The 13,881-nt window shown below is 50.2% G+C and overlaps 1 protein-coding gene and 1 pseudogene across 2 annotated transcripts; one reads left to right on the top strand and one right to left on the bottom strand.

The window, feature by feature from the left end:
• Nucleotides 1–284: 284 nt before the first annotated feature.
• On the top strand, nt 285–12,132 carry LOC308413631 (uncharacterized protein; the record flags this gene model as incomplete). Its single annotated transcript, XM_080908686.1, has 6 exons — nt 285–579; nt 1,474–1,579; nt 3,692–3,836; nt 4,601–4,727; nt 5,911–6,000; nt 10,838–12,132. The coding sequence occupies exons 3-6, from the start codon at nt 3,822–3,824 to the stop codon at nt 12,130–12,132; spliced, it is 1,527 nt and encodes a 508-aa protein (XP_080764812.1). The 5' UTR covers nt 285–579; nt 1,474–1,579; nt 3,692–3,821.
• LOC308414008 (microtubule-associated protein 4-like) lies at nt 6,667–10,750 on the bottom strand (annotated as a pseudogene). The gene is made up of 4 exons: nt 10,705–10,750; nt 9,505–10,237; nt 8,454–9,134; nt 6,667–8,231 (listed from the first exon to the last, which is right to left on the bottom strand). The product of its transcript is annotated as a microtubule-associated protein 4-like (transcript).
• Nucleotides 12,133–13,881: the final 1,749 nt, after the last annotated feature.

Raw genomic sequence — 13,881 nt, forward strand, 5'->3', positions numbered from 1 at the left:
GCATCCACGCCCCCCCTCCCCGCCCCATGCAGAACACACCGATAGTTTATTTTAGTTAGTTTTTTTTTAAATAAAAACGTCTTATGTGGATGTTTTCCCTGCATGTTTTATCCGTGCATCACGTACATGCAGTGCTCGAGGACCACGGGTCCCCCGGACTGACGTGACTAGCACTTGGGGCTCCCCAGGAGCCCGTGCACTGCAACAGCAGCGCTCTCTACGTCATCTCTCCAGCGCCGAAGCCTGTGTGTACGTTCTGAGGCAGGCATCCTACAGTGTAAAGACCTCGTCGCCCAAGACTTTCTCAGGGAATGAGAAACCACAGGGAAATCCAATCCGGGAGGACGGTGCTCCTCCCCTAGCATCCGGGATGGGCCACCCACGCCTCTGCATCCTCACTTCCGTTACCACGAGCGTCGCAGTTTCCCCACGCGGAATTCTGGGAACTCGCCGGCTCCGGGTTGGTCGGTTAGCCATCTGTCCCCCCCTGGATTAGAGTTGTTTTAGCCAGGAACCTCTGGAATGTCCCTTAGATGCTTCTAAGAGCGACAGCGGGAAGGAAGGAGCGAGGTTTGAAAGGTAGGGAGCAGCGGCCAGCTCCGGAGGGAGCGTCCCCGTGCCTGCAGGCCCTCGGTGCGAGCACCCCCCTCCCCGCCTGCTGCCCCCTTTCTTGGACTGCAGCCCCTTCTCTGCCTGCAGCCCCCTCTCCCTTTCTGCAGCTCCCCTCCCCGCCTGTGGCCTCCACTCCTACCCACAGGCCCCTCCTGCCTTCAACCTCCCTCTCTCTGATCCTGCAGCCCCTTCTAGCAACCCCCTCTTCCGGGCCCTCCCCTTCTGCAGCCTCCTCTCCCTCCTGCAGCCCCTCCTCGCCTGCATCCCTCCTTTCCCCTTCTGCAGCCCCCTTCCCTCCCTGCAGTCACCCTCCCTCTGCAGCCCCTCCTTCCTGCAGCTCTCCTCACTACCTTAGCAACTCCCTTTTCCTCCCTGCAGTCCCCCTCCCCTTGCAGCTCCTCTCTCTGCCTGCATCCACCTCTCCCCTTCTGCGGCTCCCTCTCCTACCTGCAGCCCCCTCTCTGCTCCCGCGACTCTCCTCCAGGCCTGCAGCCCACCTTCTCCACCCCATAGCCGGCTCTGCATCTGCATCTGCCCCTGCCGCCTTAGCTGATCTCTCTGCATCTATTGGTTGTTCTGCAAAAGATGGAAATTAGACCTTACTAGTAGCATACTTGGAGGAAAGAAAAATGGATCTTGAAATGCTCAGAACTGCCTGGCACGTAGGTCTCACGGAGACCCCTGTAATACATGATCCAATTCTTGGTCTCTGTGAATGAGCTTAGCTACTCACGGCTTTGACCCTACCTATGACCTTTATAGGAAGGAGCTGGCTGCTTGCAGCAAGAATTGGGACAGGAACTGTGAGATTTAATGTAGGGAATTTTGTAATTTTACAATTTTTGGTGTCCCCCCCCACAGCCCCGACTTCCCAAAGAGCAGTGCTGGAAGCCACAAGTGAATAACTAAGATTGACTGGCGTTGGAGAACGTGCGGGCTGTACACCTGGGAATGACTGTAATTCGAGGTTAGTTTATACAGTGTTGTACCAAAATTGCAGAAACCCTGAAGAGCCCACTGGGAACCACACCTCCGATGCAAGCACAGTCCATCTCTATTCAAGCGTGTGCTTGGGCCACACTGGTGGAACAGAAAGGCGAGTGAGTTAGGTGAAGGAGGTTTATAAAGGAAAAATTCTGCAAGCGGGGGTTTCTAAGCCTTGGCATTACATGAGAGGGTAAAGGCATGTTGGTCTCTTTCCCAGAGTCAAAGGTGGGGGCTGTATCACTTCAAGGACAGCAGACGGTAGCTTTCTAGACAGTAGCTTTCTCCAAGGACAGCAGTTTTAAGATAGAGTTCAGAGGACAAGATAGAATCCGTTCTGGCCTTTTGCCTCTTTATTGGCCATGTCTCTCTGAGGACAAGTTAACTTAAACTAGTCTGAAGAACAAAGTGGAGTTTATTCTGCTGCCTCGGTCCCTTCAGAGGAAGCCAGCGAGTCAGGAGGCTGGCCTCAGAAGCTAAGCTGTGCAAACCCACAGCCAGTGGCCCAGCCTTACTGGTCCAAGCTCCCCGAGGAAGCCAGCCAGTGTCGTGAATACAGGTCAGCACTGGCTGGCAGGGCTTCGTATATTCGTTGAGACCTGTGTGTGTGCGGACGCTGGAGGTTAACCTCGGGTTCCCAGGAAACCAGCCACTGTTAACATTTATGTAGGGGTGGGCACTCGAGTTGCGGCGTGGATGTGGAGATGAGAAGACCGTGTTGGGGAGATGATGCTGCTCTTCTTCCACCACGTGGATGCTGAGAATCAAAACTCAGTCAGGCTTAGTGGTAAACGTCCTTACCCCCCAAATCCCCTCTGTGGACTTTGAGCTTGCCTAATTAGATGAAGCTGGCTGAGCAGGAGATAATACCGTCCTCTGCCTTCCCAGCACTGGCATTACAGATCTGTGCCCTGGCATGCAGTCCCCAACCCCTCCTCCTACTACCCAACCCCTCCCCCTCCCCCCGACTTTTCAAATAAAATGTGTTCTCGAGATGGAACCTAGGCCTTCGTGCTCGCCCAGTGGACTCATTACCAGCTACGCCACCCCCAGTCCCTAGTATTAGAGTTTTTTAAAAAGTTTTTTTCCCACCAATTCCGTTTTTTCCCAAATAACTTTTTTTTTTTTACATTATAGACACACAGATGTCCAAAATTACAGAATCATGTAAAAAACTTGTTACTACTTTAGCATGTAAACGGGACAAGGGTTCTTTTAGTGTGGTTCTGTCAGGCTCCTTGGGTAAGGTTCTGTTCAGTGCCAGCTGTGTTCCTCGGGACTGGCTGTCCCCTGCAGCAGTTTAGAAACTCACCGGGAACCAGCAGAGAGAATTTCCTCCTGGGGATAGTCCACCCAGACTCAAGCCCTGCCCGTGTAACTGAGACTTCCTGCAGATGTACCCCCAGCAGTCTGCATTCTGATGAGACCCTCCCACACAGGTCAGAAGCAAACACTTCAGGAAAGGGTTTCATCTGAAAACTAAGTCTTAAAAGGTTCACTCTGCCGCTTGGTGTGCATAAAATGGAGTGGGGGTACCTGTGTTCACAGTACTGTAATTAACCCATTGTGGGTGGAGCCATCCCTGGCACAGCCCATTGTGGGTGGAGCCATCCCTGGCCCAGCCCATTGTGGGTGGTGCCATCCCTGGCCCAGCCCATTGTGGGTGGTGCCATCCCTGGCCCAGCCCATTGTGGGTGGTGCCATCCCTGGCCCAGCCCATTGTGGGTGGAGCCATCCCTGGCCCAGCCCATTGTGGGTGGTGCCATCCCTGGGCTGGTAGACCTGGTTCTATAAGAAAGCAAGCTGAGCAAGCCAGGGAGAGCAAGCCAGTAAGTGACATCCCTCCATGGCCTCTACATCAGCTCCTGCTTCCTGACCTGCTTGAGTTCCAGTCCTGACTTCCTTTGGTGATGAACAGCCATGTGGAAGTGTAAGCTGAATAATCCCTTTCCTCCCCAACTTGCTTCTTGGTCATGATGTTTGTGCAGGAATAGAAAGCCAGACAAGGACACTGTGGTTGGGCACATTGTTCTGTGATGTGCTCCTGAGTGGAATTCATATCACACACGGTATCTTTGACATCCTCTGACCGCAGGCTACAAGGAACGCGTACCCAACTGTCTGACGAGGAACAGCCGTGTGGTCAGTGGTACCGGCGAGACGTCTCTCTTTTCCAGTTCCTGCCTTTTTAAGCTCTGCACCTCCCAGAAGGAAGGGTAAAAAAAATGAGCAAGCCCATGGTAAGTAGAGCGAGCCCTTTTCACTGTCAGAATGCAATGGTTCTTCTCAAGCTAGAGGATTTTTCTCATGTGAGACTCAAAGCATTTGCGAGCAGACAAGATGGCTCAGGGGTTAAGGTCCATGTTCCATGTGCACGCTGGAGCACACACATCCAATGAATAAATGGAATGTTAAAGACAGAGTGTACGAAAGCACTTGAGATCTTTAGGCTATGCCAGGTGCTTGTTTGTCCCTGTAAGTTTAACTGTCCCCCCACCTTTTTGGGGACATTGTGCTTCTAGCAGACATCAGTGTTGACCCTTCTCTCAGGGACACAGAGACAGACATCTGTTTACCCCAAGTAGGGAATCCACAACAGACTCAAGTAAACAATACCACCCAAGTTCAAGGTGGTGAATTGGTGAGTTTACTGGGGTTATTTCCAGGAGCAGGATGACTCCAGGACATCAGCATCATGGAAGGGTTTCCCTAGAACTTTATGTACAACTTGCAGACATCTCAATAGGTAGGAGAGGCTCTTCTAGGAAACTCTGAGTCCCTTCGGCAGTTCTTACTGCTCATAGAAATCTATGACTAGAGGAACCTCGGGCATCTGGTCAGTTTCAGGGAGTTCCTATGACTTATGAGTTGTATAATTACAGAATCTCAAGGAGCCTCCTTTTAGAACTTCCCAAGTCTTTACAAGCTTACTCCCCCTCACCCCCCAAGATAGACTATTTTATTTGACAATGTCACTAACAGCAGTTGTTTGTGCTTGTTGTAGGAGGCAGTAACATTCAAGGATGTGGCTGTGGTCTTCACTAAGGAGGAGTTCAGGCTGCTGGACTCCACCCAGAGGAAGCTGTACCAAGATGTGATGGTGGAGAATTTTCGGAACCTGCTCTCAGTGGGTAAGAACAGGTGCCCTCTGGCACATAACTGTGACCTTGGGAGTTAGAACATTCTTGTCTTTTCTAAACAGGATATTTCAGGACATTTTGTTTGTTTAATTAGTTTGTTTGTTTATATGTGTGTATAGGAGCATATTGCCTGGTACCTGTTGAGACCAGTGGAAGGTAGTGGATTCCTCTCGACACTAGAGTTACATACAGATGGTTGTGAGCCACCATGTGGGTGCTAAGAACTGAACCCGGGTCATTTGAAAGAGCAGTTAGTGCTCTCAGCAACTCAATTTGGGTGGTGGTGGCATAGGCCTTTAATCCCAGCACTCAGGACACAGAGTCAGGTAGATCTCTGAGTTTGAGGCCAGCCTGGTCTACAGGGCTACACAGTGAAACTTTGCCTAGAAAAACCAACAACAACAAAAACAACAGAAAAATCACATCTTATTTGGGGTATGTGTGTGTATGTGTGTATGCACACATGGGTGTGTTTACCCTCTGAGGCTAGAATGAGGAATTACAGATGGTTGTGAGCCACAGTATGTGGGTACTAGGAGCTGAACTTGGGGTCCTCTGGAAGAGCAGCAAGCACTCTTAACCACTGACCCATCTCTTTAGACCTATACTGATCATTTTTAAAAGATACTTATTTTTATAATTTTTAATGTGTGTGTGTGTGTGTGTGTGTGTGTGAGAAAGAGAGAGAGAGAGAGAGAGAGAGAGAGAGAGAGAGAGAGAGAGTGCTAGAGAGAGCTTTATGTTTGAGCTCTCAGAGGCTGGAAAAGGACAGTGGACCCCCTGAAGCTGGAGCTAGGTAGTTGTAGGTGCTGGACACAGAACTCTGAATCACTGGGCCATCTCTCCAGCTCCTCTCCTGGCACCTTTTACTGAAACATGATATAGTAGAAAACACCAGCATTCCTGAGAGAAAACAGCACGGGTCTGATGGCTGCAGGCGTGAGCTCCAAGTAGGTCACTTAGACTGTATTCCTGACACTCATGTGTGGTGGACGGGTTGCATCATAAATGGGATTTTCTCCCTGAGCTGTGTGTGTAATCGTGAACACAGTTTTCATTGCACTGGTGGTGAGTTCAGTTGCCCCGACATCCGCAGTGCATTTGTACCGGAGTGTGCCCTTTAACATTTGTGATTTTTTTTTTTTTTTTTTTTTTTTTTTTTGCATGTTCACAGAGTACCAACTTTTCAAAAGAGATAAACCACACCTAGAACGGGAAGAAAAGCCTCGAATGAAGAGGGCAGCCCAGAGGGAGCGAGATTCAGGTGAAAATTCTTCCATTACTCATCCCTAGGACTTGCCATCCAGGGTCCCTGTTGCTGCCATTGTGTGGTCCAAACAGCGTGCTTTGAGCGCTCATAGCCCTTTATTGCTGTGATGTGTGCCAGGCACCGTTCTGGGTAGCGGCTAGAAAACTGAACACCATAAAATGCTTCTTCCTGTTGACAGTGTCATATGGTAGGAAAGATACATAATTTTTACTTATCCATTCATTCCTTTGTTTGCTTATGGTTTGAATCCTTTATTAGAAACCATGCAAACTTTAATTCAAGTGCAATAAGAATTTGTGTTGATACCCTTCCTGGGATTTTCTCCACACCGCAGCCATCCCATCCAGGAGCAGACCACGCTGCAGTGTCTGCACCAACGTGGCCGGCCTTTCCTGCTCTTCTCCAGTCACATCAGAAGGAAAGTGGCCTCAGTCTCACACACTTTCGTTTTAAAATTTCACACCCGATTTTAAAGTTTCGTTTTAAAATTTCACACCCGATTTTAAAATTTCGTTTTAAAATTTCACACCCACTGTTCACAAGCGTTCTGGACATCTCAGGCTCCTCAGGTTTGAGGATTCAGGCACCATGGCCTGCAGGAACAGGCCAGGGGTTTTGACCTTCCTTTCTGTTTCTCCAGCCCTGGTTTTGAATCCCACACTAACCACTGGCTTCCCAGGGAATGACGTGCGTACCCAAACCAGCCTTCTCCTTGAAGTTCAGCTTCTGACTTTCAGTCTTGACATCTTCCCCCCAGGCTTGTGCTTGATATTAGCTTTGGACCCACACTTGGAGAAGGCCTTGGATACGTCCACCTTCTTATTCTGAATCTGAACATTGCCACCTCCGGGGATATACTTAATTCTGTCCTTGGAACCACACTCACATTGAATATGGCTGTAGCTCACTTTTTTTGGAGACTCTCTGGACCTGGCCTCCTCCAGGCTGGTTCTTGATGTTTCCTGTAGAGCCGACCTTGGAGCGAATGCTCTTCAGATCAGGGGCAGAAGCAGTAGTGGCCAGGCGGTTCACCCTTGGAGTAGAGGAATGGGGCTTAGTGGAGGTGGGCTTCTTGTCCACAGAAAGCCACTGAAGACCGGCAAGGTGCAGACATGGGCTTGCCTCCAGTGGAAGTCTTCCCTGCTGTGGGTGCCGCCCCAGTGAGGTGCACAGAGCGGTGTTTTTCTTCACAGAACTGTCCAGAGGTGGTCTTTGAGCGACTCAGGTCAGCCGTGGCAGACTTAGTGGTCATCCTTTTGACATCAGCAGGTTTTCTCTCAGTCTCGGTGGTGGTGGGCCTCTTAGGCAGAGTCGTAATTGGACTTCTACTACTTGGTCCAGTAGAAACAAGAGTTGAGGGAAATGTGGCTTTAGAAATGCTTGGGGTGCTTCTATGTCCAGGTCTGAGGGATGGGGCAGACGAAGGCTTGGATGCGAGGTCCGCTTTTCAGCAACCTTAGCTTCCGTAACTGGCTTTGGCTTCACGTCTCGTGCAGGGTAGGGTGGCAGGCCTGGCAGCAGCAGGGCGTTTGCGTGGGGACAGCTGGTACTGAGCCTGAAGCGAGGCTCATGGTTTTTCTATTCAACCCACCAGAGGTGGCAGGAGCTGGTTGCTTAGGGAGAAAAGTGGGCTGTGTTTTGGCTTTCGGTGTTGAAGTCTTTGCAGGTTGAGTGGTGGCCAAAGGCTTTGCTTTCTTTTCTGGGCTTGGTAGTAGCTCCTTGTTTGGTGGGGTGGTGAGGTCATTTCCAGTCACACCTACAGCAGCCTTTGCTTCCTCTTACCGGGATACTTCTGAGCAAGGCTCAGAAGGCTGACAGCTCTAATTTCTCTAATGGAGAACCTTCATCTATTGACAAGGTGGACACTTGGTCTGCAGCCCTAGCTGGTTCTGGTGAAACCGTGCAAGGAGGTACTGCTGACTGTCCCTTGTGCGGCACAGCTTCCAACTGGGAGTCTTCACTTAGTTCTTCTTGGGTCTGCACAGTTTCTGTCTTTAATTTGAACTGTTGCTTCTTTTGTTCCCAAGGGTGATGCAAGATCCGAGGGTGGAGTCATGCTGCTGTCCAGAGCCGACTCTGTTCCTGGGTGCAGGTCGGCATTCTCAGCCAGGGAGCCTCTGTTTCTGGAGGCGGAGACACGTCCTTGACTGAGGCTACCTCTTCTTCTCAAAGTGGAGTCACACTGTTAAAATCGGTCACCTTTGTTTCTGGAAGTGTAACCACATCTAAAGACAGAAGGAGAGACCACCAATCCAGGCGTGATACTGGCCAATGTCAGGCAGCCATCCACTGAATCAGGTATGTTCCTGACCCAGGGTATGAACTACTCGTAGGAGCGGAGGCACCCAGGTTAAAGATGGCGTATTGTCTACAGAGCCAGACCTATCTTCGACCAAGGATAAGGCACCACCTACAGAAGAAGAAACAGTCCTGGGCAGGGATGAGACATTCCCCAAAGATAGGTTCTCTGGGCAAGAGCCACTTAGCCACGTCTGATTCCCTGAGTGGAGCCATGTCTTTGACCATGCCCAGTTTTGTTCCTGTGGGTGGAGCTGTCCCCTTGCCTAGGGTTATTTCTGTTTCCGGAAAGGGAGTCATGTCCATCACCAGGTGTCACTCTGCTTCTAAGAGGGAGTGTCACATCCTTCGTCAACATCATTGTGGGGTCTGAGGGCAGTGCCACCTCCAATGCCAGGACCACCCCTGTTTCTGAAGACAAGACCTCAGAAGCCACAGGTATTTCTGTAGAGGACTTAGCACTCTTCGCCAGGGCCACTAGTATTTCTGAGAGTGAAACCATGCCCTCGGCTGGGGCTGTTTCTTTGGGAAGTACCACGTCTTCAGATGGTGCCAAGTTCACGTTTATTGGAAGTGTTGTCTCTGTTTCTTTGGGGAATGTCTCATCCCTGCCCAGGACCGTTTCTTCTTCTGTAGGTGGTGCCTTATCCTTGGTCGAAGATAGGTCTGGCTCTGTAGACAATACGCCATCTTTAACATGGGTGCCTCCGCTCCTACGAGTAGTTCATACCCTGGGTCAGGAACATACCTGATTCAGTGGATGTCTGCTTGACATTGGCCAGTATCACGCCTGGACTGGTGGTCTCTCCTTCTGTCTTTAGACGGTTACACTTCCAGAAACAAAGGTGACCGATTTTAACAGTGTGACTCCACTTTGAGAAGAAGAGGTAGCCTCAGTCAAGGACGTGTCTCCGCCTCCAGAAACAGAGGCTCCCTGGCTGAGAATGCCGACCTGCACCCAGGAACAGAGTCGGCTCTGGACAGCAGCATGACTCCACCCTCGGATCTTGCACCACCCTTGGGAACAAAAGAAGCAACAGTTCAAATTAAAGTCAGAAACTGTGCAGACCCAAGAAGAACTAAGTGAAGACTCCCAGTTGGAAGCTGTGCCGCACAAGGGACAGTCAGCAGTACCTCCTTGCACGGTTTCACCAGAACCAGCCAGGGCTGCAGACCAAAAGCTCAAATATGTCTTTCCACCTCTGTGTCTGGGCCTGGCGTCATGTCTGTGGATGGAGATTCCTCTGTTTCTTTAGATGGCATCATATCAGTGGTCTGCATCATTTCCAATGACTCCACTTCTGCTGCCTTGGAGAGCTCTGTTGCCGGCTGTCGGGTTTCTATAGTAACCTCTGGGGAAGCAATCGCAGGGCTCTGAGTGTGGAGAGTTTGGGGCTCCCACAGACCACTCCTGGGAGACAACAGCTGTGGAAGCAAACGAGTCACAGGGAGGCATCCCATAACTGTCTTCCAAAGGATTGTTTTCCTCTGTGAATGCAGCAGCATTTGTGGGTCCCCTGGAGACAGAGCAGATGACCAGAGGCTAAAGGGATCAGCCTGGTTAGTGCCTCACACTGGCTGAGGCTGGACACAAGAGCTTGCATCTTCTGGCCAGTTCTTGCTGTTCTGAAAATCCTGATAGTCTGCTTTCTCTCCGAGGAAGTCAGCTGACGACCCCTCCATTCTATGATCACCGTTGGCTTAGAAGATGGGACACCTTCAACCTGGCTCGTGTCTAAGCATGGTCTCTTTCTGGTCTCTTGAGTTCCCAGTTTGCTCATCACCATCCAGGAGAGGAATAAACTCCGTTTTCTCTATAGTTTCTTCCACAATGTCGTCATAGGGCTCAGCCTCCAGGGCGTCCATGAACTCTCTGCCTCTCCCTAAATTTCTGGGGGTGGTTCTGTCAGCGCATCCACAGGACTTAGGTCCACTATTCCGACCACTGTGACTTCTCACTGCCGCTGAGCCCAAGCCAGAGCCACAGAGGGCAGAGGGGACCCCAGAGCATCCCAGAGCAGCTGCAGAAGCCACAGAGCCAGACAGGGGCAGGGCACAGGCACATAATTTTAAAAAGAAAAAAAAATTCAATCAATACTTGATTTTAAATAGGTTTTTTATTAGTTCTCTCTTTAAATTTTTTAAATTATTATTTTATGCGTATGGGTTTCTGCCTGCATGTATTTGTGTGTACCACATGTGGGCCTGAGGCCCACGGAGGCCAGAGAGGGTGTCAGATCCTCTGGGTGTGGAGTTAGAGTTGTGAGGTGCTGTGAATAAACCCAGGTCCTCTAGAAGAACGGCCAGTGCCCCTGGCTGCTGATCCATTTATCCTGCCCTTATTGGTTCTCAATAGCAGGGACCTCAGTAGACTATATAGTGGATTCTATTAGTAGTTACGTCTGAAAATTTCATTAATACTGAAAAGAATAAGCTGAAGAATCATCTTGATTTGCATTAAAGCCTGAGTGAACTGAGTGTGAAATCCCGAAGTGTGAACCCTTTTCACTCGTCTTTACCTTTGTCTTTGTAGGAATTAACAATCAGAGAGAGAGAGGGCCAGTCCAGGGTGGAGGGTCACCTGAAGCTCTTTCCTGCTGGCAAATTTGGCAGTGGGTCACGGATGACTTAACCACTTTGAGAGCCCAGAAAACTCCCCTGCGTGAGCCGCAGACTCGTGAGGATCGATACCAACACGTCTCCACGAGAGACGCATGGGCTCCGAGTAAACACGATATTCACGCCACAAGCCGGATCCCCCGTCCCCAGCCCGATCACAGAGAACACAAAAGTAACGAGTCGGTTAGCCCCAGTGATCGTGGGAGAGACGGTACGGAGGTGGCGCCATTGGACCAGAATGGAGTGATCCACACTGGACAGAAAAGCTCCCAATACGAAGCTGTTACCGATCTCTCCAGCTCTGATCCTCACCACGCGTTAGATTCAGGAGAGAGGGCGTGTGCATGTGTTGCATGTGGGAGGGGCTTCCCTTGTGGCACAGGCGGCTGCGCTCCTCAAGATCACACAGGAGGAAAACCTAAGGAATTTGGTCGTGATCCACATCTCCAAATCCGCACAACAGTGAGAGCTCACACACGTGAGCAGTTCGGGAAAGACTTGAGTCATACATCAGCAACTAATGCCCATCGGAAAGTGCACCCCAGGGAGAGGCCGTACAACTGCGAGACGTGCGGGAGTGCCTTCAGTCAGGCCTCCCACCTCCAGGACCACCAGAGACTCCACACCGGGGAGAAACCGTTCAAGTGCGATGCCTGCGGCAAGAGTTTCAGCCGCAGCTCTCATCTGCGGTCCCACCAGAGGGTCCACACGGGAGAGAAACCCTACAAATGCGAGGAGTGTGGGAAGAACTTCATTTGTAGCTCAAATCTCTACATTCACCAGAGAGTCCACACAGGAGAAAAGCCCTATAAGTGCGTGGACTGCGGGAAGGAGTTCAGTCGCCCGTCGAGCCTTCAGGCCCATCAGGGAATACACACCGGGGAGAAGTCGTACGTGTGCACTGTGTGTGGAAAAGGCTATACTCTGAATTCGAATCTCCAGGTCCACTTGAGGGTCCACACCGGAGAGAAGCCGTACAGTTGTGACGTGTGTGGGAAGGGCTTCAGCCGTTCCTCTCAGCTACAGTCCCACCAGAGAGTCCACACGGGGGAGAAGCCTTACAGGTGTGACGTGTGTGGTAAGAGCTTCGGTTGGCGGTCAAATCTCATCATCCATCACCGAATCCACAGCAGCGGGAAACCTTACAAGAGCAAGAGGGACTATAAAAGGAACAAGGACTCCATTCAGGAAAGATGTTCTATAAAGTAGTGCTTGAAAGCACCTGTGGCACGTGAATTCTTTCTTCCTTTTGCTTGGTTACGTTTTAAAGCACTTCAGTGTGGGGGCTGCGGGAAGGGCTTGGCAGTTAAGAGCAAAGAACCTAATTCCTAGCATCCATGCGGGGGTCCACACACAACCGTCCATAGCCTTATGTTTCAGAAGATCCAGTGTATGACACCCGTGCATGCATGTGGGCAGAACATTCATGCACGTAACGTAAATCTCTTAAAAATACACACATTGGTGTGGGCAAGTCATAGCGTGTGTGTGATCAGTTGTACCTTGTGAGGAACTCACCGTCTGGCTCGGTGGTGGCACCTTTTCGCTCTGAGCCTCTCACTGGCATGTCTCCTGAATTCTTTTAACTCATTTTTTTAAAAGAAATCTCTCACTACCTCACTCAGGCCAGTGTCTTGCAGGGTTTCAAGGAAGCTGTGGTTGCAACCGTGACCTTTTTCAAGCGTTACAAGGAGACCTTAGGGAAGGATTGCCTCATCCGGATTTTTGGAAAAGGTGCTGCTGAGCCGGCATAATCCTAGTGCCAAGCACTTAAAAGCTAGTGCTTGTTAGTAAAACAGGCATGCACTTTTGGAACTGTTGAGATGTAAGTTTCCGTTAACAGGAAACCTAATAGCCTTAATAAATACTCTGAAACAGCCAAAATATAAAAACCCACTTTGGACCTGGGGATGTAGCTCTGTGTTCAAATACTTTAATATCTTGCACAGGTCCCGGGTCCTGTGCCCAGTATAGACAAAATACTCAGTACTGCCATCTACAGTATCAGCTTGGTATTGTCTTTATGATTAATGTCTGTCCTTTACCCCAACCTTTGTTGTCTAGTTGGGTCCTATCTTCTTGGGTTTTGGATCGTGTTTTTGTTTGTAGAATCATTTCTCCTTAGTGACTCTAGTCCGAAAATGAGTTTTGTTCGCCGGGCAGGAACAAGATAATCACCATACCATGGAGTCTTTGGCATTGTATGGGCTAGATGGGAAATGTCCCCCCATCCTCCCAAGGATTTGAAGACTTGACCTCCAAGTTACTAAAACTTTGGAGATGGGACCTCGAGGGGCAGACTTTTGCTTCCGGTTCTGGCTTGCCTCTTCCTTGGACCAGCCACCAGATGTGAAACTGCGTTTCTTTGCACCCAAGCCAGAGTTCTTCCCACCAGGCCTTTCGAGCCCTGGTGTACTGAAATCTCTTTAAAACTAGGCCAAAGAAAACTTTCAGGTTGTTTCTGTCTGGTATTTTCCTCTAGCAACCCCCCAAAGCAATACAAACTTCTTAACACTCCAGGAATTGACAGCCCAAGGATACACGGGCTAATTTTGTGAAGTAGATGAGGTGTCCGGAAGAAGGGGCTTGTGGAAGTTGTAGGTTGGAAGCACAAACTTTTTTTTTCTCCTCTCTATGGGTCAGGACTTGGTCCTTCCAGTAGAGAGTTCTGGGAGGTGTACCAAGATTATCTGGAGCGCAGGTGCTCCCGATGGCTTCTAGAAAGTGTTTCAGAGCAAGCTGGAGAGCTATGCTGCCACTCTCTTTTGGATCAGGGAGGTGAGTCCATCCCACATCTGCCCGAGTCCCTTTCAAGTTTTTTTTAGCCGGCCAGACTGCCGCTCCTGAAGACCGGAAGTGAGGGAACAGGACCTGTAGGACCGGATGTTTACAATCCCTAAACTTGAGCTCCAGTTTCCTCGGATGTTTTTGGATCAGAAGTTGCTACTGCGACGGTGA

This window comes from Micromys minutus (assembly GCF_963924665.1).
Source record: "Micromys minutus genome assembly, chromosome: 32".
Lineage (NCBI taxonomy): Eukaryota > Metazoa > Chordata > Mammalia > Rodentia > Muridae > Micromys > Micromys minutus.